This window comes from Arvicola amphibius, chromosome 6, assembly GCF_903992535.2.
Source record: "Arvicola amphibius chromosome 6, mArvAmp1.2, whole genome shotgun sequence".
In the NCBI taxonomy this organism is placed as follows: Eukaryota; Metazoa; Chordata; class Mammalia; order Rodentia; family Cricetidae; genus Arvicola; species Arvicola amphibius.
This window is the reverse complement of record NC_052052.2, coordinates 145,184,726-145,205,097: the sequence shown is the minus strand read 5'-3', so window position 1 is coordinate 145,205,097 and position 20,372 is coordinate 145,184,726. Positions and strand designations below refer to the sequence as shown.

Sequence of the window (20,372 nt, the reverse complement as noted above, 5' to 3'; positions counted from 1 at the left end):
AGCAGTGGCCCCACTTAATACCAGAGACTAACAAACAAAAAGCCCAGTTTCAGGAAAGCGTTACTTCCTTTGGAGTGGCTGGCCCGTGAGGTCCCACAAACCCCCACACAGTACAGGCTACTGCCAACGCTCCTGCTTACCCTCCAGAACTTGATGGCTCTCCTACTGAAAACACCACATACTTGAGTCACAGAACATGGGGAAATCAAGTAGTACTGACCTGGAAGCTTCATTCCTACTAAATAGCTTCTATAGCACTGAAAGATGCTACGCACTTTACCAGAGGAGCTGTAAGCATCAACTATACCCAGCTGCGAACCCTGTGAGCTACAATAACAACTGGTCCAGCAAGACATGCCCACTGGCACAATAGTGGCAGGAATGTCATGGGAGGAACCAATCACTTTCTGGTTGGATTTAAGGTCCATCCCATAAGAGGAAACCCATATCTAGTATTATTAGCTGATAACCTGTGGCTGGATATGTCACAGGCCTTAGGCTAAAAAAGGAAAAATTTCAAAGGTACAGCTAGTTATTTAAGAATAGATGAAGGACTATGGGTGCAAGGCAGTGTGACAGGGTGCTTGCCTAAGCAAATGTAAGGCCTTGGGAAGAAGAAAGAGGAAAGATGGAGATGAAGAGGAAGGAGAATAGGAAGTGGAGACGGGAAGAGACGCAGCTATAGAAAAATGAAAAAAGAGTCGTGTGTCTTCCTGTACATCAGGTACTGGAGGGGAGCCCTCACTATAATTCCTTCCTGTCTTTTCCCCTCCATGTAAACCAGAGTTGGGATCTTGATGTTTGGCTACAATTCTTTATATTTCTGGCTTCTGGAGACTGTTTGATTGTAACAGAGGTAGATCAAAAAAAAAAAAAAAACAACAACAACAAAAAAAAAAAAACAGAAATGCTGGATATAAGGGACATCAATATTACACGCTTGTGGAAACCAGGGCAGAATCACTGACAAGAGACAGCCCAGCCAACTCTCAGGGGAGGCCATGGAAGAAGCTCCTCCTTGGGCTTCTGAGTCTTGCTAGTACTGCCCAGCATCTGAGAAGGCAGATGGGGAGTTCTGTGGCTGGGATGGCAGCCTGGCTCACCAAGAAGAGGTGTCGGTCCTGCGCGGTGCCGTTCTTGGCCGACAGTTTCTGGATGTTTCCCTCCTTGATCAGCTCATTGGCTGGGTTGACGATGTCTTCTTCCCCACCCAGCTGCTCGTACACCTCCAGGAGCTTGTGCATTTTCTCCTGCAAGGGACAGGGAGTTCTGGCAGCTGCAAGGTTGCACAGGCTGCTCCGGACCCAGAGGTGAGCAGAGCCATGCTCTGCAACTGTCACCCTGAGTCCGACGTAGCAATGAAATGACCACCCGTGAGACGGGAAGGAAACACAGGGCGACATTTGAGCTGAATAACAAAGGTGACTAGAAACCCATCATTCGGAGAATCACAAACTTCTGCAAGCTCTACGAGGCGAGTGGCATTGTTATCCCGAGTTTACAGGTAAGGAAACTGAGGCATGCAGGGATCAGCTGAATAGCCATGACCCAGACTGGGCCAATCTACATATCGCGTTCCCCAGGCCTGGTTGGGGTGACATGATGCCCAATGATACATTGGGGAAAAGTTTAACAGTTCATGTCCCCTACTCAAAGCAGAATTGAGCTGCAGTGTCCTGTCCTTGGACTTGTAGAAATTACAAGTGTACCTAGAGAGGGCAGGTCAGGCTTGCCCTTTATGTTTCTTGTAAGGATACCGTGGATGCTAGTGGACCAAACAACACAGGATGCATGGGACCCTGGAGGGCAGTCAAGAACCCATGGCCTTGCAGGAGTTGGCAGGTATGTAGAGGAGTAGTATATATAGGTGTAGCCATGGCATGTCCTGACTTGTACTGGGAAGGTAGAATATAATTGACTCCCATGAAGCTCACAGGAAGTGGCAGTAATAGGAGGTGTGGCTTTGCTGGAGCAGGTATGGCCTTGTCGGAGGAAGTGTATCACTGTGGAGGCGGGTTTTGAGGTCTCTTTTTGCTCACACTGCTCATAATTGACACTGAGACCACTTCCTGTTGCCTTCTGATCAAGATGCAGCTAGTACCACGTTTTGTCTGCATGCTGCCATGCTCCCCGCTGTGATATTAATGGACTGAACCTCTGAAATGGTAAGCGAGCCACCCCAGTTAAGTGTTTTGCTTATAAGAGTTACTGTGGTCATGGCGTTTCTTCACAGCAATAGAAACCCTAAAACAAAGGACATATGCCTTTTTGCTTTGCACAGAAAGAGGCTGAACCTGCACTTGGTATTACCAGGGGGTACTGTGATGTGCACCCAGCATGTCCTGGGGAGACAGGGTACACATGTGCTCACTGATGAGGCCCACCTGGAATGGGGGTAAAGGTCCTCCCTGCCCCCGACCCTTCCTGCTAGCTTTGCTTCCCCCGCAGCAGACTGCACTCACCATCTTTCTGATGGCAGCATTGGAGTGGTCAGCAGCTGTGGAGATGAGCTCCAGCGACCCTGAATGGGGAGAACTGATTGAGACTAGGCACGTGGTAACGTAACGCCACAAGTTCTTACTGGAGAGGCTGACGCTGAAACGGAGGCATGGCTTCCAGGGGGAAGATTTGTTCCCGTTCCTTGCTCAGGGTGCCCAGACTGCTCCAGAGGTCTGGCCCAGAGAAGGGACAAAGCCCAGAGCCACTTGCTGATCCTGCTGGGGTTGACACAGGTAGGACTCCTGACTCTTGCACAGTCCCCAGCCCTGTGTTGCCCCCAGTTACATTGGTTATGTTTCTTGAAATAATAATGTCCTCACTGTGGGGACCATTGCTGCTGGATCCTAAGCTCTGAAGGGAGCCACGGTTTGGCAGTGTCTTCCCCGGAGACAGCATCCTCTCGTATGATAGGAAAAGACTAAATCACTTTCCTAGTCATTAGGCTCTCTCTCTCTCTCTCTCTCTCTCTCTCTCTCTCTCTCTCTCCTTTGTGTCTCTTGGCCCAGGGTTCTCAGCCTCCTCCAAAGATCCCCCCTCAGCCTTACAGTCAGGTCCACTTACTCTCAGCATCCTTCCGGTCTGGAGCATCCCTGGGGAGCCTCTTCAGGTAGTCTTTGAGCAGCAGCTCATAGCGGGGGACCCTCTGCACAGGCTCCAGCATGTGATGCTGCAGTGTCAAGTTCCCACACACCTCCTGCTTCTGGGGGAGCACAGAACACACACTGGTCACCAGCCTAGCCTCTGATTCTGGGGGAACACACATGGGGCCACCAGCCTACCCTCTGATTCTGGGGGAATGGAGAACACACACTGGTCACCAGCCTAGCCTCTGATTCTAGGGGGAATGGAGAACACACACGGGGTCACCAGCCTAGCCTTTGATTCTGGGGGAACACACACAGGGTCACCAGCCTAGCCTCTGATTCTGGGGGAACACACATGGGGCCACCAGCCTAGCCTCTGATTCTAGGGGGAATGGAGAACACACACGGGGTCACCAGCCTAGCCTCTGATTCTGGGGGAACACACACAGGGTCACCAGCCTAGCCTCTGCTTCTAGCAACACAGTCCCTGGTGGTTGCCTGGAGCTGCCTGCTTTTCAAGACACAGCTGGCACAGACCACAGGTGCCTACGATGGAGGGAGAGCTGGAACTCTCTGGGTGGGCAGGTTGGAGTTGAAGAAAACAAGCGCCAGGACCAGGCCTCCCCCCACAAAAGTGATTCCCACCCCTATCCCATCCTTGTCACCCTCAGGTCCACTCCCTCTCCTGAAGGAGGAGGCCATCTGTGCCTAGCTCCCCCAGTATCAATCCTCATGCCTAGAGGCTGATGAGAGTCTGCGCACAGTAAACAGAGAGAGCAGGTAGGGGCAGGAAGGCCTAGCCCTGTGTTGTCCCCACACTCCACACCTCCCCTCCTCCCTCCAGATCACAGTTTCTCGTCTGCCACACTTTAGAGCCTTCTTGGTGCAGGCAGCAGGAGTCTACACCCTTGACCCTGCACACCAGCCTGCCAGCGATGACTGCCAGCACACCACTGCCCCTCCTGCCGTGCCGCTGGTTCATCTGCCTCTGCCATGCTGACAGCTGAGAGAGCCTGCTGTTTCTCATCCTGTCCACTGCCCTGTCTGGAGCAACATCAGGGCTCCGGCTACCCACACCTTCCTCAGGTCCTAGAACAAAACTGGTAGGATGGGTTTTAATTCTTAACAGGTTCTGGGGATCTGAACTCAGGTGCCTGTGCTTACACATAAACACTTTATCCACCAAGCCATCTTCTCAGCCCCTAAAATAATTAGGGGTTTTGGAGGGGGTGGGCAGAGAGTTGTTTTGTTTTGTTTGTTGTTGGCTTTTTTCAAGGCCAGATTTCCCTGTATAGCCCTGGCTGTCCTGGCCTCGAACTGAAAGATCCACTTTCCTCTGCCTCCTGAGTGCTGGAATTAAAGGTGTGTGCCTCCATGCCTTTGTTTTTTAAATGAAGATTGCGCTTATGAAAAAAAGAATCTGAGAATTGGTGCTGGAGAAATGACTCAAAGGTTAAGAGCACTTACTGCTCTTGTAGAAGACCCGGGTTCAGTCCTAGCAACTGCACGGCTAATGACGCCTGTAACCCTGGTTTCAAGATATCTGACATCAGCTCTGAATTCCTTGAGAACCAGACATGAATAGGGTTCACAGACATACACGCAGGCAAAACACTCATACACAGAAAATTTAAGAAAACCTGAAAAAAAAAGTCTGGGTGGCATGGTGCTCGCTTCTAATCCCAATTCTGGGGAGGCAGAGATAAGCAGATACCATTGGCTAGTGTGCCTAGCAGAATCAGTGACCTCTGGGTTCAGTGAGAAACCTGTCCCAAAACATCAGATGGGGAGTGATAGAAGGCACTTGACCTCAGCTGACCTCTGACCTCTGCTTGCACATACATATATGAGCATATACACATACATGTTCACGGGCATATACCAGAGAGAGAGAGAGGAGAGGAGAGAGAGAGAGAGAGAGAGAGAGAGAGAGAGAGAGAGAGATATTATCTCAAGCAAGAATCAAGGGAAGATGCGAAGAATGAATGTTCACAGGGCTACAATTTATCTCCCTCCTAGGAATTTATGAATAGAGGCAAACAGAACAAAACAAAACAAAACAAAGTCTTTACTCCAGTGACACTCACACAGAGCCACAGCCCCAACTGAATCATGGAAAAAACGCAGAGAAACCCAAGCCAAGAGGCAGCCAACTCCCTCAAGAGGATAAGGACAGAGCGTGTCCTAGGAGGAAGGACTCAGCCTGATAATGAGCGTGTGGTCCTGGTCTGGCTTATGAACCCCAAAGAGAAAACTTAGAAGTGCATCGTTGGGATCACTGGTGACTGTGTGGGCTGTGAGGTGACAACAGCTGTGGCAGCCATGTGAGCTTCTTGATTTCAGTCAGCACTGTGGATGTGTAGGAGACACTCTCCTTCACACTTAGCGATGAACCTGCGGTACTGTCTGCAGATGAGTTTCAAAAGGCAGTAACCACCGTGCGTGCGTGGAGATGATGGCGCAGAAGGTCTGGACTGTCTGCGAGTTTGTCCTTTTGTGGTCAGGCCTGGGTGTGCTGTGTGCATGCATATCTCTGGCTGAAACACTGAGTTTCGTCTAGGCTTGCCCATCAGCCCCAGAATCTACCTGTCACGTGACCCTACCCTTGGCCACTAGCACGAGGGTTCAGACACGTGACACCATTCCTACCTTCACCTGGTGCTAGAGATCCAAACTCTCTTCTTGGCTCTTTCTCTAGCCTTAAGTTGGTCATTTTACAAACTCTTAGTAAACATTTGGATTTTAAGGCCTATAATTTAAAATATGCTTTGGATCAAGCAAAGGATTCTCCAGAGACCAAGGGAAATCTGATGGTCATTTAATCCCATTTTGTCCAGGTCAAGGCTTCTCAGGCAATGGCATAGGAGAATTTTCTGTTGTGGGCAGTCCTGTGCACTGTAGACCTGCCCCAGATTCTACCTCCAGATACCAGAAGCAACACCAGTATCAACAGACACAATCCAGGTCTTTGCTGGAAATGGCTAAATTGTGTTTAGATCAAGGGACAGAACCATGGCTATGTCTATCAGGAAGTATTCGAGACAATACCCACTGTTCAGGGATAACAGAATGCTGAGGTGGTCAATACAGACAAATTGTCATCCCAATCCTGTATGTGTTTTGTCTCCTGAGGACCTGCTGGACCCAGGAGCCTGGTCTGCCCTGCATGGACAGGGACAGTGGTCAGGCTGAACACTGCCTCACCCTCTGGAGTGGAGAGCTGTGTGTGGTACTCACAGCTGACGTGGGAGTCCCCTCTGTATGCTGTGATTACCATTAATGAATAAAGGAACTGCTTTGGGCCTATAGTAGAGCTATAGGGGAACAGAGCTAAGCAGGGAAAAACTAAACAGAATGCTGGGGAAAAGGAGGTGGAGTCAGAGAGAAGCCATGTAGCACTGCCGGAGATGGACGCTGGAACTTTAGCTGGTAAGCCACAGTCACGTGGCAATACACAGATTAATAGAAATGGGTTAACTTAATATGTAAGAGTTAGCCAGTAAGAAGCTAGAGCTAATGGACCAAGCAGTGATTTAATTAATACAGCTTCTGTGTGATTATTTCAGGGATCTGGCCAGCCGGGAAATGAACAAACGGCCGAGTGGCCTGCTACTACACACAGCACAGATGAGTCTTGTACTACGCACTTGTGTGGGGAGTTAGTGCCACCGCTTCTAATGGTGCAGCTGCTCAAGCATGAGAACCTGAATTCAACCCCAGAACCCATGTAGAAAAAGCCAGGCATGCTGATACAGGCCTGCAATCCCAGCACTCAGAAGGTGAAGTTCTGGGTTAACCTTAGCTACATAGGGAATTCAAACCAGTCAGGTCTAGAGACCTTGTTTCGTTGTGGAAGGTTCATTTGTTTGTTTGGTTTTGTTGTTATTTTTGGTTGTTTGTTTCTGTTTTGGACATGGTCCTAGTACATAGTGCTGTCTGGCCTGGAGTTTGCTATATAGACTAGGCTAGACTCGAACTCACAAAGATTCACCTGCCTCTGTCTCCTGAGTGCTGAGATTGAGTGCCTGGTCTGAGACCCTGTCTTGAAAAAATCTTTTTGGTGTTTAAAAAAAAAAAGTGAGTATGTCACACCCCTGCAGTCACCTACCTGGATGCTGTGGATGACATCACTAAACTGTGGCGAACGCTGGGTCCATGTGCTCACCAGCCCCATTGCCCTGTCAAAGTTCTTGACATACTCGCCATACATCTTCAGGAACGGGGCCAGTTTCTGCAGGATGTCTCCCAGTCGAGGGTTTGTGTCCCTGTGTGGAGAAGCACGGTCTAGGTGGAGTGGGGATGACGAGTAATCTCTGATGGTCACCCTCTCAGATTGCGGAGCCGAAAACAGTGTTACGGGACATTAGGAGAGGGTTTCTCTAAACACCTCAACAGTACTGGCTGAGGCGCAGAGCCCAAACACAGGGTCCTCACAGTGGTGCTGCCCTCAAGTGGCAGACGGCAGTTATCAAAGATGGTCAGTAACGTGCCACTCTAAATGAGCACAGGTTAGAAATGACGGCTCTGTGCACTGTCACCAAAGCCAGGGAGAGAAGACTTTGCAGGATGGCAGTCACCTTGAAGTCACCCGTGCTCACTGCTTCAACTAAGTTAGGACTTAGTGGAATCCATTTTTTTTTAATTTTTTAAAAAATTTCTCTGTCTGTCATTGGAGTCCTATCTTAGGTAAGTACGTACTTTCACATCTCCACGGGAAAAATTCACATAGTAATTTTTGACCTTAGCACTCTCTTTTGGAGATTTATCCTTAGTGACTACCAAAAGAAGAAGAAAAAGGCACAGGTACAAAGCCACCACTTGGTGTTCTTAGGAAACTGCACCAAGGATTGATTTTATAAATCAAGCAACTGGGGATGCAAGGCAAGTGGCCCTGTGCCATCATCGTCATAGGACTGCAGAGATGCTGAGCGGACCCAGAATTCCAGAGCACAGAAGGAGAAAGCCTGGGCTGCCAGATACGGACTTTGTCACCAGAACTCTATGCCCAGCTCTAAACACCTTCAGGACACAGTGCCATCTGCCCCACAGCTTTTGAAGATTCCCAAAGTGGCCCAGCCACACAAAGATGTCATGACACCCTCACAACCACACAAGGCAAAGTCAGGAGACATGAGGAGCATGCACGCCCTGCAAAGGAAGGCAGGCAAACTTCAAGCGTCCCAAAATGCAAGGGGTGCAATGGTTAAAACCAGTGGACCTCTCCCTCCCACGCCATTGCACTCCTTATGGCTTGCAGCTTTTGATAAAATAGGCAAAAACTGAGGGGCACAGAAAGCAGGGGACCGAGAGCCACTCCCAAGGATAAGGTCCTTTTTTTTTTTTTTTTTTTTCCTGAGACAGGGTTTCTCTGTGTAACAGTCCTAGCTGTCCTGGAACTACCTCTTGTAGACCAAGCTGGCCTCGAACTCACAGATATCCACCTGCCTCTGCCTCCTGAGTGCTGGGATTAAAGACGTGTGCCACCACCACCGGGCAAGAAGGTTCTTTTTAAAAGCAAAGGTAGAGCCAGGCTGAGAGGAAAATAAAACCATCAGCATTTTTCATTGTGTTGCTTCCAGATGTCAGATCTCATCTAGATCCACAAGCTAAGAGATGCCCAAGGCCCAGTCAAAGCCACCAGCTGGGTCTCAGCCAAAGGAGGCACTCAGGCCTCCAGGCAACAGCCTCCATCTCCCAAGAACCTGTCAGGCTGCCAGGCGGAAGAACTCAGGTTTACGGGCCCTGTGGGTGGCCTGGACCACACTCACCATTCCTCTGTGATCCTCTTCTGCAACTCAGGCAGGAGGAACTGCCCATGGAAGCGGTAGATGGAGGAGATGTTGGAGAAAATGCCATTGGTGACTTCTGGAGGGATCCCTGCTTCTGTCAGCTTGGTGCAGAAAACCTGAGCACAGAGAAGCCCACAATGGCCACTGAATATGAGACAGCCAGACACCTGCCACAGGACTGGGCTCTTGGGCTCCTTTTTTTTTTTTCTCCTGACCTCAAACTCACAGAAATCCACCTGCCTCTGCCTCCCCAGTGCTAGGATTATAAGCATTAGCCACCATGATTAGCCTGGCGTTTTTACGTGAGTTCTAAACATCAAACCCAGGCCCCTGAGCACACAAGGCAAGCACTTTACTGACTGAGACACCTCAACTCCAGCATCCACTCATGTGTTCAAACGATGCATCCTCCATGAAGAAATGTCCCCCAAAGTGAACATACTAAGTTCTGCCCCAGAGCCACAGCGCTGAGAACAAAATGTTTTCAGTTCAGACTTTGCTTTATCTGAATTTTAGTATTTGTCAGTTCATACTCTATGCATAATAACTAAACAATATGAAGGGACGTATAGTTTGAATTCTGGGCAAGGAGAGAAGGGGATTCCCAGCCCTATGGGCTACCTGGTCCAGCAAGTGCAGCCGCCTCACATAGGCTTCCTCCGTGTGCAGGAGCTCCTGGGCAATGTGCAGCAGCTTCTGTGGGTCAGAGCACTGCAGAGAGAAGAGAAGTCGCTTACTTGGGTGGAGGGGGTGCACCTAACGAGGTTACCCACAATACACCAGGATGCCCAGGGGCAGAGAGAACTGAAGGAGGATCCTGGGTTTCAGATGTGGTATTTGGTTCTCTTAGATGCTATTTCCATGGAGTGTTCTAGAAAAAGCACAGCAGTTTCTGCCAATCTCCCCAAAGCTACTACAGTCCAGCTGGGACAGTTCTGTTTCTGGACTTCTAACTAGGGAGCAGCCATAGTAACCATATTAGAATCCAATGTACAGGTGGGGTGCAGTTCAGTGAAAGGAAATTTGCCTACCATGTACAAAACCTGGTTCCATCACTAGCAGCACACACACACACACACACACACACACACACACACACACACACACACACACGTACACATACACATACACACATACACATGCCCTACTGTGATGTGGAATATTTAACTATATAAATATGTGTTACATTTCTTTGTGCTAGGTAATATTACTTTAATAGTGTAAAGGTGTGTTACATTTGTTTCTGCTGCATTCATTAAATTATATAAAGATGTGTTGCTATTTCACCTTGTCTTCCTAAGGCACCTGATTGGTCTAATTAAAAAGCAGACTGGTTCGGGAGGCAGAGGCAGGCAGATCTCTGAGTTCGAGGCCAGCCTGGTCTACAAGAGCTAGTTCCAGGACAGGCTCTAGAAACTACAGGGAAACCCTGTCTCGAAAAAAACCAAAAAAAAAAAAAAAAAGCAGACTGGTTAATAGATAGGCAGGAGATGGATAGTTTGGGTCAGCAGACAGAAGAGAATAAATAGGAAGAGAAATGTAGGCAAAGGAGAAGGAGGATGAGAGAGGGACATGCCTGGGGCCAGAAGCCAGGCAGCTGTCATCAGACATGGAGACAGTAGGAAAGTAAAATATATAGGAAAAAAGGAAAGAAGGAAGGAATGAAGGAAGGAAGGAAGGAAGGAAGGAAGGAAGGAAGGAAGGAAGGAAGGGAGGGAGGGAGGAAGGAAGGAAGGAAGGAAGGAGGAAAAAAGCCCCGAGACAAAATGTAGATAAAGAGAAACAGATCAAAGTAAGAGCTAAGGCAAGGCCAAGCTAAGGCCAAGCATTCAAAACTAACAAGTCTCCAAGACATGATCTGGGAGCTGGTTGGTGGCCCCCATAAAAGCCTACTACATTACTGCAAAGGGACATCAACAAGACAGTAGGCCAGTAAGCTGCAGGTCCTCCACAGAGACACAGATGAAACAATATACGAACCAGAAAACCTGTGAGATCTGGAGACACAAACTGAGCAACTGCTGCACCTACAAGTGATGCCAAGAAGGGAATCCCCGGGAAAATGGTGGCACTGGGTGTGCCTGAGTTAGTCCAATTATTTGGCAGATAACAAAATACCTGTGAGTGTATAGTTTATAAACAACTGAAATGCATTCCACGGCTATGGAGGCTGGAATTTCAAGATCAAAGCACTGGTGGTTCTGGTGTCTGGTGAAATCACAAGTCTCTGTTTCAAAATGGTGACGCTAATGCTTGAGCTCACCGTGCGAAAGGGGCGGAAAGGTGAAGGGGGCGAATGCTGCGTCCTCAAGGGACAGAAGAACAGAAGGAAAGGACCCACAAGCTCCTCCCTGATCCCTATTTTATTGTTCAGTACTGGGGATTGAACTCTGCCCTGACCACACCCTGAGGCTAGCACTCCGAGGCTGGGCTGCATCCCCAGGCTTTCCCCGCTCCCTTCTGTGGGGACACTGGTTTCATCCTCATTTCTTAACACCTCCTAAAGGCTAACCATGAAACAGACTATGACATTAGTAGTACCACATTGATGACAAGACTCTAGCAGGTGACTTTTGGGGTGCACATTCAGTCTATAGCAATGCCCTGCTGCATTCCTCCCCCTTATGTAATATGACACAGAACAAATGGGAGGGAACCTCCACACCAGGGCTCCTCCCACAACAGGACTAGGCCTTCAGGGCAGAAATAGAAAACAGACACTGATAAGCCTGGCTCCTCAGAGCTCTACCCAGGGGACTTGGGACTGTGGACTCTGTCTTGCGTGAGTGAACAGATGAACCCAGAACTAGAGTGTGAAAGTCACTGAAAACAAAAGCACATTAGAATTCCAGTTCCACAGGCAGACGCTCTGAGATCCCTGTCTGTGCTGATGGGTGAAGTCTTCACCTAAAGCACAGAGTGCTACACAGTCTGGAGGGATGGTTTCTTCAATTACCTCCTCAACTCATCCAAAACTAAAAGCAACAACAACAACAACAACAAAAAGCCATAACAACAGCAAAAAACCTTATAAACCATAGATAGAAGCAGGAGCATATGGCCCAATCAGAAGAAGGAAACGGCCCTCGTGAAGTTAACCCTACAGAAATACAGATCTGAGACTGAATGGTGGTGGCGCATGCCTTTAATCCCAGCACTCAGGAGGCAGAGGCAGGCGGATCTCTGTGAGTTTGAGGCCAGCCTGGTCTACAAAGGGAGTTCCAGGATAGCCAAGATTGTTACATAGAGAAACCCTGTTTTGAAAAAAGACAAAAAACAGAGCTAGTTCCAAGTAGGTTCCAAAGCTACAGAGAAACCCTGTCTCAAAAAAACAAAAAACAAAACAAAACAAAACAACAACAAACAAACAAAAACCAAACAAACAAACAAAAAAAGAATGAAGCAGACATTCTGGAGTCTGAAGAGCTCATAAAGAGGGTCCATGCAGACCTGAACAGACAAAAGAAACAGCAAACTTACAGAGAAGTCATTCAAATAGGCAAAACTGCTGTGATCATCTCTTCTTTTTTATTTTATAGGCATCAGTGTTTTTAGGGGCTTGTGTCTGTGCACCTGAGCATGCAGTGCCCATGGGGGCCTGAAGAGGGCATCAGATCCTTGGGAACTGGAGTTACAGAGGGTTACAAGCAGTCATGTGGGTGCTGGGAATCAAACTAGATTCTCTGGAAGAGCAGCCAGTACTCTTAACTGCTGAGCTCTCTCTCTAGCACCACACCCTGCCTTTTTTCAAGATTTATTTATTTTTATTTTATGTACACAAATATTTTGCCTGCGTGTATATATGTGTGTGTATAGTGGGTGTGTGCCTAGTGCCTGAAGCGGTCATCATAGCCCTTGAAATTGGAGTTGTGGGTCATGGGAACTGAACCCAGGTCTTCAGCAAGAGCAACCAGTGCTCTTAACCCACAAGCCGTCTCTCCAGTTCCCAAAGAAGTCACTTAAAATCAGTCAGTGGAGAAAACCAAGAAAGAACAGAGAAAAACCATAGAGATTCTAAAGGGCTTTCAGGACATCCATCTCCTGGTAGACCCAGATCTCCATATGGGAGTCACAAGGGATAAAAAACAGAAATCATTTACAGAACTGATAATGGGAGACTTCCCAGTCTTAGGAAATAAGTGAATACACAAATCTGAGAAGCTCAAAGAACTCCAACTAGAATAAGAAACCAGCCACCTAATTCATGCTTATAGTCCTGGTACTCATGAGGCTAAGGCAGGAGTATGATCTAGGCATGTACAGGGATACACAGCCCTCCCCCCTGACATACACACACAACAGACTCATACATACTGTGGTGGTTTGAATAGGAATGGCTCCCATAGACTCATGTGTTTGAATGCTTGGCCCATAAGGAGTGACACTATTAGGAGGTGTGGGCTTGTTGGAGTAGATGTGGCCTTGTTAGAGGAAGTGTGTCACCGTGGGGGCGGGCTTTGAGGTCTCAGATGCTCAAGCTATAACCAGTGTGGTACAGTCTCCTGCTGCCTATGAGTCAGGATGGAAAACTCGCAGCTCCTTCTCTAGCATCATGTCTGTCTGCATACTTTCATGCTTCCAGTCATAACAGCAACAGACTAAGCCTCTGAAACTGTAAGCCAGCCCCAATTAAATATTTTTCTTTATAAGAATTGCCATGGTCACGGTGTCTCTTCACAGCAATAGAAACCCTAACTAAGCCAGGTGGTTGTGGTGTACGCCTTTAATCCCAGCAGCACTTGGGAGGCAGAGACAGGCAAACCTCAGTGAGTTCAAGACCAGCCTGGTCTACAAAGTAAGTTCCAGGACAGCCAGAGATGTTCCAGAGAGAAACTCTGTTTCAAAAAATAAAAAAAAAAATTAAAAAATAATGGAAAGGAAGGAAGAAAGAAAAAGAAAGAAAGAAACCCCAACTAAGACACATACTAATAGTAAATAAATAGCAAATACATCTTTGGGGAGAAAAAGAATGGCAAGAACAGTCCTTCAAGTAGAGATGAGAGGATGGAGCTGCAGACCTAGCTCTGTTGGTAGAGCCCTTGCTTAGTGCACAGGAATCTCTGAATTCAGATCCAGCACCACGTGAACTGGGTGTGGATGTGGTGGCACATGCCAGTAATCCTGTCACTTAGGAGCCTAGCAGGAGAATTATTAGTCTGGGGTCATCCCGGATGACACACCCCAGAAATAGTAATCAGAGAAATGTTATACAGGTGAAACTGTGACATCAGGAAGGAGGAAAAGACTGGAGGTTTATAATGTTTTACTAACAACCATGGTAGCTAGAAGTAAAACATCTACGAACATGCACAAAAGGAAAATGGAGGGAATCAAAGTATGTCATCAATGAAATAAATGCAAAGAAAAAGAGTAAGAGGAAAGGAGAGCAAGAAAGTGGCAAGGTGCAGCCAAGGGACAAGGTTGCTACCTTAGGAGTGGCCTTTGTGTCCTTCCCCATCAGTACTGACGTTACATGTAATGGTGTTAAACTCTTCAGAAAAAAAATACATAGATCAAATGAACGCCTGTAAACCCAGAGGACTGGAAATGTGACACCATGCAGGCAGGTTGGTCCTGGAGTACCAGGAATCAAGCAAAGAACAATTAGTTATGGTTTAGTTTGTTTGGTTGGGGGCAGGGTCTCCCGTAACTCAGACAGGACTCAAACTCCCCACGTAGCGGAGGGTGAATTTAGGTTCTAATTCTAGGGTTGCTGGTGTGCACTATCACACGCCCTCTTTCTTGAATGTGTTGTTGTGGAATAAGCTTTTTGTACACTGTGAAGATTTGTCACTCAGATCGGTTTAATAAAATGCTGAGTGTCCAATAGCTACGCAGGATTTTCGGAGCAGGGAGGACACTGGGAAGAAGAAGGGTAGGGATGCGGAGAGACGCCAACCAAAGATGGAGGAAGCGGGGAAGCAGCATGGGCAGTACAAAATAAAGGTGAAATGGGTTAAGTTATAAAAGAGCTGGTTAGAAACAAGCCTAAACTCTTGACCAAGCTTTCATAATTAATAATAAGTCTCTGTGTCGTGATTTGGGAAGGGGCTGGAGAGACAGAAAAAAAAAATCCACCTACATATGGTATTCACAAGAGACTCATTTTGCATATTTGCATGTAAGAACATACAGGATGAAAGTGGGGGAAGATGAGAGAAGATATCATATGCAAATAGCAACTCCCCTGAAAAAAAAAAGAGTGGCCTTATGTATAGCAAACAGAATAAGGTGTATGCCACTAAACCTGATGACCTAAGTTCAGGCCTTGGGACCTACATGTTGGAAAGAAAAGAACCCATTCCATTCCCATTCCTCTGACTGCCACACCCCTTCCACACACTAAATAAATAACCATGTTTTTAAAAATTAAAAATAACTATAAAAACATAATAAAATGTCACAAGATGATATAAAAATATATGAAGTAAATTGAACCACATTGGATGGAGAACTAACCAGCAACAAATTAATAGCCAGAAGCCTCAATACCCAGTTTTCTGTAACGGATGGAACGTCTAAACAGAAGATCAGCAAGCAAACTGAGGTCTTGGACAACACATAATGGTTCATCTGACAACAGTGTAACCTATGATGAACATTGCTCAGGATAGACCATGTGCTGCATAGCTTAACACATTCAAGAAAGCTGAAATTATTCAAAATATCATCTTCAGTCACAATGGAATAAAGTCAGAAAAAGGGGCAAATCCACAGATGCAGGCATATTAAGTAACACTGATGCATTCAGGAGGCAGGGAATCCCAGGACAAGCTGGTTAGCAACACTAGCCAAATGGGAGAACTGTAGGCTCAAGGAGAGATCCTGCCTCAATAAATACAGTGGAGCGTGGTCTAGGAAGACACCCAATATCAGCTCAGGGCCTCCACATGCATTCCCACACAGGTGTGCACGTGCCTGCATACATAAGTATGCTCCCCACGTGTGAATACAGACACTCAAAAGACAAAGAAAGAAAGAAATGCGAGAATGTAGCTCAGCGACACAGCACTTATCTGTCATGTACAAGGTCCCCGGTTCCATTCCGAGCATGAAAAAAGTATATATATACACAAACAAAATCTTAAAACTAGCTAGCTGCACATATTGAGAAACTAGAAGAGCAAGAGTAGGCTAAGCCCAAGGCTAGGCTAGAAGAAGGAAGGAAGTAAGAAAGATCAGAACAGAGATAAAAGACAAAGAATGGAAAAAACAATCTCAAAAGAGTAACCAAGCTAAAGTTGGTCTTCTTAAAAGCTCAAGAAAGCTCACAAACTTTATCTAGGTTACCTTAGAACAGAGAGAAGACTCCATTGCCAAAGTCAGTGAAAGAGGGGTGGGATTGTTGTTACAGTTGGTGAGGTGAATATACAGTTTATAAGAAAATGAGTAACTATGTGCTAACTGATTGTACAGCCTAGAAAAAAAAGAATCCTCACAAATACTTGACTATAAAGATTACTGAATCATGAAGAAATAAAAATGTCTGGAAAAAGCAATGAATAAGGATCTTGAATCAATAATTCCCCACTTCCCAACAAAGCCGCACAAGCCGCTTTACTGACAAATTCTACCAAATTTTTAAAGGAGAATTAATAATAACTATCTATGAACCCCCCCCACACACACACACGCACACACCACATCAATAAAAAGAAACCACATGGATGAGCATACCCAGGATATCTGGGGCCCCATCTGGCCTTTTCTGGTATACTCCATCACAGGCATTCTCCTTGTGTGGAGCAAGTGTGTGGGTACATTTCCTGAGCACAGGTGTGGGTGTTACACACTACAAATCTCTGTCACTGCCCAGGCACCCTGTATTGGGTGTAAAGGAAGGGAGGCTTACCTGAGTCAAGCCAACATGCTCCTCTGGCCCAGAAGGGGCGATCTTAGGGTCAGGGTCCTCACCCACGCCACTGTCTTCCTCCTCCTGGGCAGTGGTATCTTGTGGGACTTGGCTGTCCACAACTGTCTCAGGGTGTAGCCTCAGTATGGCAGGGCCTGGGGAGCCCTCACTGCCCTCTTCACAGGGGAAGTTCTCGCTGGCCACGCTGGAGGATGGACTGTCAATCCCACTGTCCCTGTTGGGGATCTTCATGGCACCACTTGGCTCCCCCAAGTAGCTGTCCCCTGCTGAAGCTGGGCTGCCAGGAGCCCCTCGGTGGGCACCTGGCCCAATGGGAAGTGTTTGAAGCTTCCCCAGTGGGGAGCTTCTGGGTCCAGCACCTAGTACCCCAAGAGGGGCAACGGCTTCTTGGGGAGTTGAGGAGCTCCCATCCAATTCCATCTTCACAGCCAAACTTGCTGGGCTCTTCTCGGAGGCTGGCCAGGGACTTCCTGTTAGGGAGAAAGAAGTACTGCTCAGTACAGTCACTGAAAGCAACTCTCAGAGAGCCAGCCTCAGTCAGACAAGGCAGGCTGGAGCTGTGTGGGAAGTATCACTTCACAAAACCCCACTGGCCTCGGGTGGGTTCTATCCAGCCAGTCTTCAAGAGAATGGCAAAGAGAGCATGTTTTATCTGAAGAGTAAGGTTTTTACCGACATAAGAAAGTAATCCTGGCCTGGGGAGTCTGTGGGTAAAGAGCTTGCAGCGGGGCAAGCACGAGGACCCGAGTTCAGACACAGCACCAGCTTTAAAAGTCGGGTGTGGCGGTGCGTGACTGTGCGTGACTGTGCGTGCAATCCCTGCGCTAGGGGTGGGGGCTGTGGCGACAGCTGGATCCTCGGAACTCAACGGCCGGCCAAAAGAATGAGTTCTAAACCCTGTCTCGAAAAAACCAAAAAAAAAAAAAAAAGAATGAGTTCTAGTGAGAAATCCTGTCTCAAAAAAATAAGAGGGAAGTTAGGCAGTGGTGGCGCACGTCTTTAATCCCAGCATTTGGGAGGCAGAGGCAGGCAGATCTCAGCCAGTTCAATGCCTTCCTGGTCTGCAAAGGGAGTTCCAGGACACCCAGGATTGTTACTCAGAGAAACCCTGTCTTGAAAAAAAAATAACAACAACAAAACATAAGAGACAGACGCTGATATGACCTTTGCCCCTCTCCCCTCCACTATACATAGATGAGCATATCCCACCCCCACCCACACAGAAGTAATCCTGCGACTAGTGTGTGAGGCAGCCAGCAGTAGGGTGGCAGCTTCCATTTACAACACGCTGCTGTGTCCACACAGCTTTTTAAACCCTGGCATTCTCAGGAGACGAAGCCAATGACCTGGGCACTACAGGCAGTTCATGTGACACTTGTACACCGGACAGGAGACAAAGTCAAGTATCAATTCTCAGAACTCAAGGAATTCATCAACAGCTCTAGGAGGGTCAAAGGTGAGACTTAACTAGAGGGAGATAGACCGTCCCTGAAATCATCTTCTTGAGGCTAAGTACAGCTTCAAAGGAACAAGGGGGCTGCAGACAACAGCCACTTACCTGTTGCCCGATGCTGTTGCCCAAGAGGCAGTCAGAGATTGACTGGCAGGCACCTGCTTCCTCCTGGGCTTTGGGACTGCCCAACAGAGGCTAGAAGAGTCTATAGAAAATTTCTTCCCCAGACCATTGGAAGTGGAGATGTTTAGAAAATACTGTAAAAACACAAAAGAGAATGGCGTTTGGAAGGGTCAAAGCCCAGTTCTAAAGGAAGGAGCTGGAGAAAGACATCTTAGGCCCCCACTTATCATACCAAACCCAAGGCTTCCTCGGGGCGGATGGAGGGCACAACAAGGCTCACTGTCAGCTTCTAAACCACACAAGTGACCTAAGATGGCCAGGATGGTGCCAGGGTCAGTACCCATGGGTGAGCAGTACCCTGTAGTCAAGGATGAGCTGGAATGCATGGGCCACGCCCAGGTTATAGAGAGTTGGGCGCGTTCTCCCTAGCTCACACTGTCACCAGATACACTCCTAATAACTCACTGTAGAGTCCCCCCACTTATAGTAGTGATCTTAAACACTCACACGCAGTAGCTCTGCTATTCACGCGGTCACTCACACACACACACACTCCTAGACACACTCTATAACACATTCCGATGGTGGCCCCACTGGACACACACAGCCAACGTGCTCACACTGTTCCTACCCTGGACACTCGGTAGCTCGATGCTCTTGCTGGCTCCCCCACACTCACTCTCAGATATTCCCTGGCCCACAGCTTCTTTCCTCGCGTCCTTCTTCCCTGGAGAGCAGAGTTAGAACCATGGATGCAGCCTCACACACTCTTGCGCACACAGAGAGATGTCTGTCCTTGTCCTGGAGTTACACTTGACTGCTTTGCCTCTAGACTCTCACAAGGAGTCAGTGGCGTCCCCCATCTCTGGGAGCCAATGGGCCACTGGACAGAGCTTCTCCCACCCACATAGGCTCCTGTGCTCTTACCTTCCTGTGGCTAAACTATCTTGGAGTGGGTTTTTCTGTCAGTGACTCCAAAGTCACTTCAGGAAGACAGTTTTCATTGGCTAGTGTCGCATTCTTTTTTTTTTTTTCTTTAAAGGAAATAGCTTTATTACTCAGGTTACTATGTAACAGTGCCTCAAGGCCAATGCGTGTTAGGTGTCCAAACGTCTATAGTAGCTGGACTGTAAGTGAATTTACCTGTCAAATTCCACCAGAAAGAAGTTTGTTGAGCATGCTCCAAGACGGTAGCAAGTTAAACAGTAACTAGAATTCATGTTTCATTCTTTGCGGGCTCGCTGGACAGAAACGTTAGACTTCCAAACAAAAAAATACGTGTTTCGCTGCATTCTTGACATAGCACGGGAGATAAACTGCTAATTTCCAGAAGTCACACGTGACACAGCAATGAAAAGCTCTGTAAGGAACGTGAGTATCGAGCTCAGACTCAGCGTGGTCAGAGGATGCGATTCTGGCAGAGTAGAGGCTGTCTCTTCCCCACTCCAGGGGAGTCGTGCTTCTGGTCAAGACATGTGTTTGTGTTTGTGTGCGTGCCAGAAGTCAACGCTGAGTGTCCTGCTTGGTCACTGTCCATCGTATTTAGACATGGCCTCTCACTAACCCTGAAGCTCAGTTTGTTTAGGCTGGCTAGCCAACAAACCCAGGGATTCTTCTTCGTCTACCCAGCACTGGGATTACAGGAACTGGCTGCCGCGCCCAGCTTTTTATGTGGGTGCTGTGGACCCGAACTCAGATTCTTGTGTAGTACGGCAAGCATCTTACCATTGAGCCATCTCCCCGCCTCATCTTTGTTTTTAAGATAGGGTCTCATGTAGTTCAGACTGCAGCTAAACCTGCTAAGTAGCCGAGGCTAGACTGACCTTTAACCCTTGACTCCTACTGCTTCTATCTCCCAAGGGCTGGGATGCTGGCTGTAGACTGTCGTGTCCAGTTCAGAAACCAGATTTATTTTTAGTGGAGCCAACACCAAATGGAGAAGAAAATGCCCATTACAAGTGGTGTGCTGAAGCCAGGCAGTGGTGGCGCATGGCTTTAATCCCAGCACTTGGAAGGCAGAAGCAGGAGGGTCTCTGTGAGTTCAAGGCCAG

The 20,372-nt window shown here is 47.7% G+C and overlaps 1 protein-coding gene across 2 annotated transcripts in view; it reads right to left on the bottom strand.

The window, feature by feature from the left end:
* Positions 1-20,372, bottom strand: part of Fgd3 (FYVE, RhoGEF and PH domain containing 3) — a 46,461-nt gene that overhangs the window by 15,818 nt on the left and 10,271 nt on the right. For both annotated transcript variants that reach the window (XM_038333898.1, XM_038333900.1), the window contains 8 exons: positions 18,304-18,455; positions 16,725-17,215; positions 9,494-9,583; positions 8,852-8,988; positions 7,192-7,348; positions 3,061-3,199; positions 2,463-2,521; positions 1,104-1,250 (listed from right to left, as the gene is read on the bottom strand). In XM_038333898.1, the coding sequence (XP_038189826.1) occupies positions 1,104-1,250; positions 2,463-2,521; positions 3,061-3,199; positions 7,192-7,348; positions 8,852-8,988; positions 9,494-9,583; positions 16,725-17,165 (1,170 nt within the window). In that variant the 5' untranslated portion in view covers positions 17,166-17,215; positions 18,304-18,455. The remainder of the gene's footprint in view (positions 1-1,103; positions 1,251-2,462; positions 2,522-3,060; positions 3,200-7,191; positions 7,349-8,851; positions 8,989-9,493; positions 9,584-16,724; positions 17,216-18,303; positions 18,456-20,372) is intronic.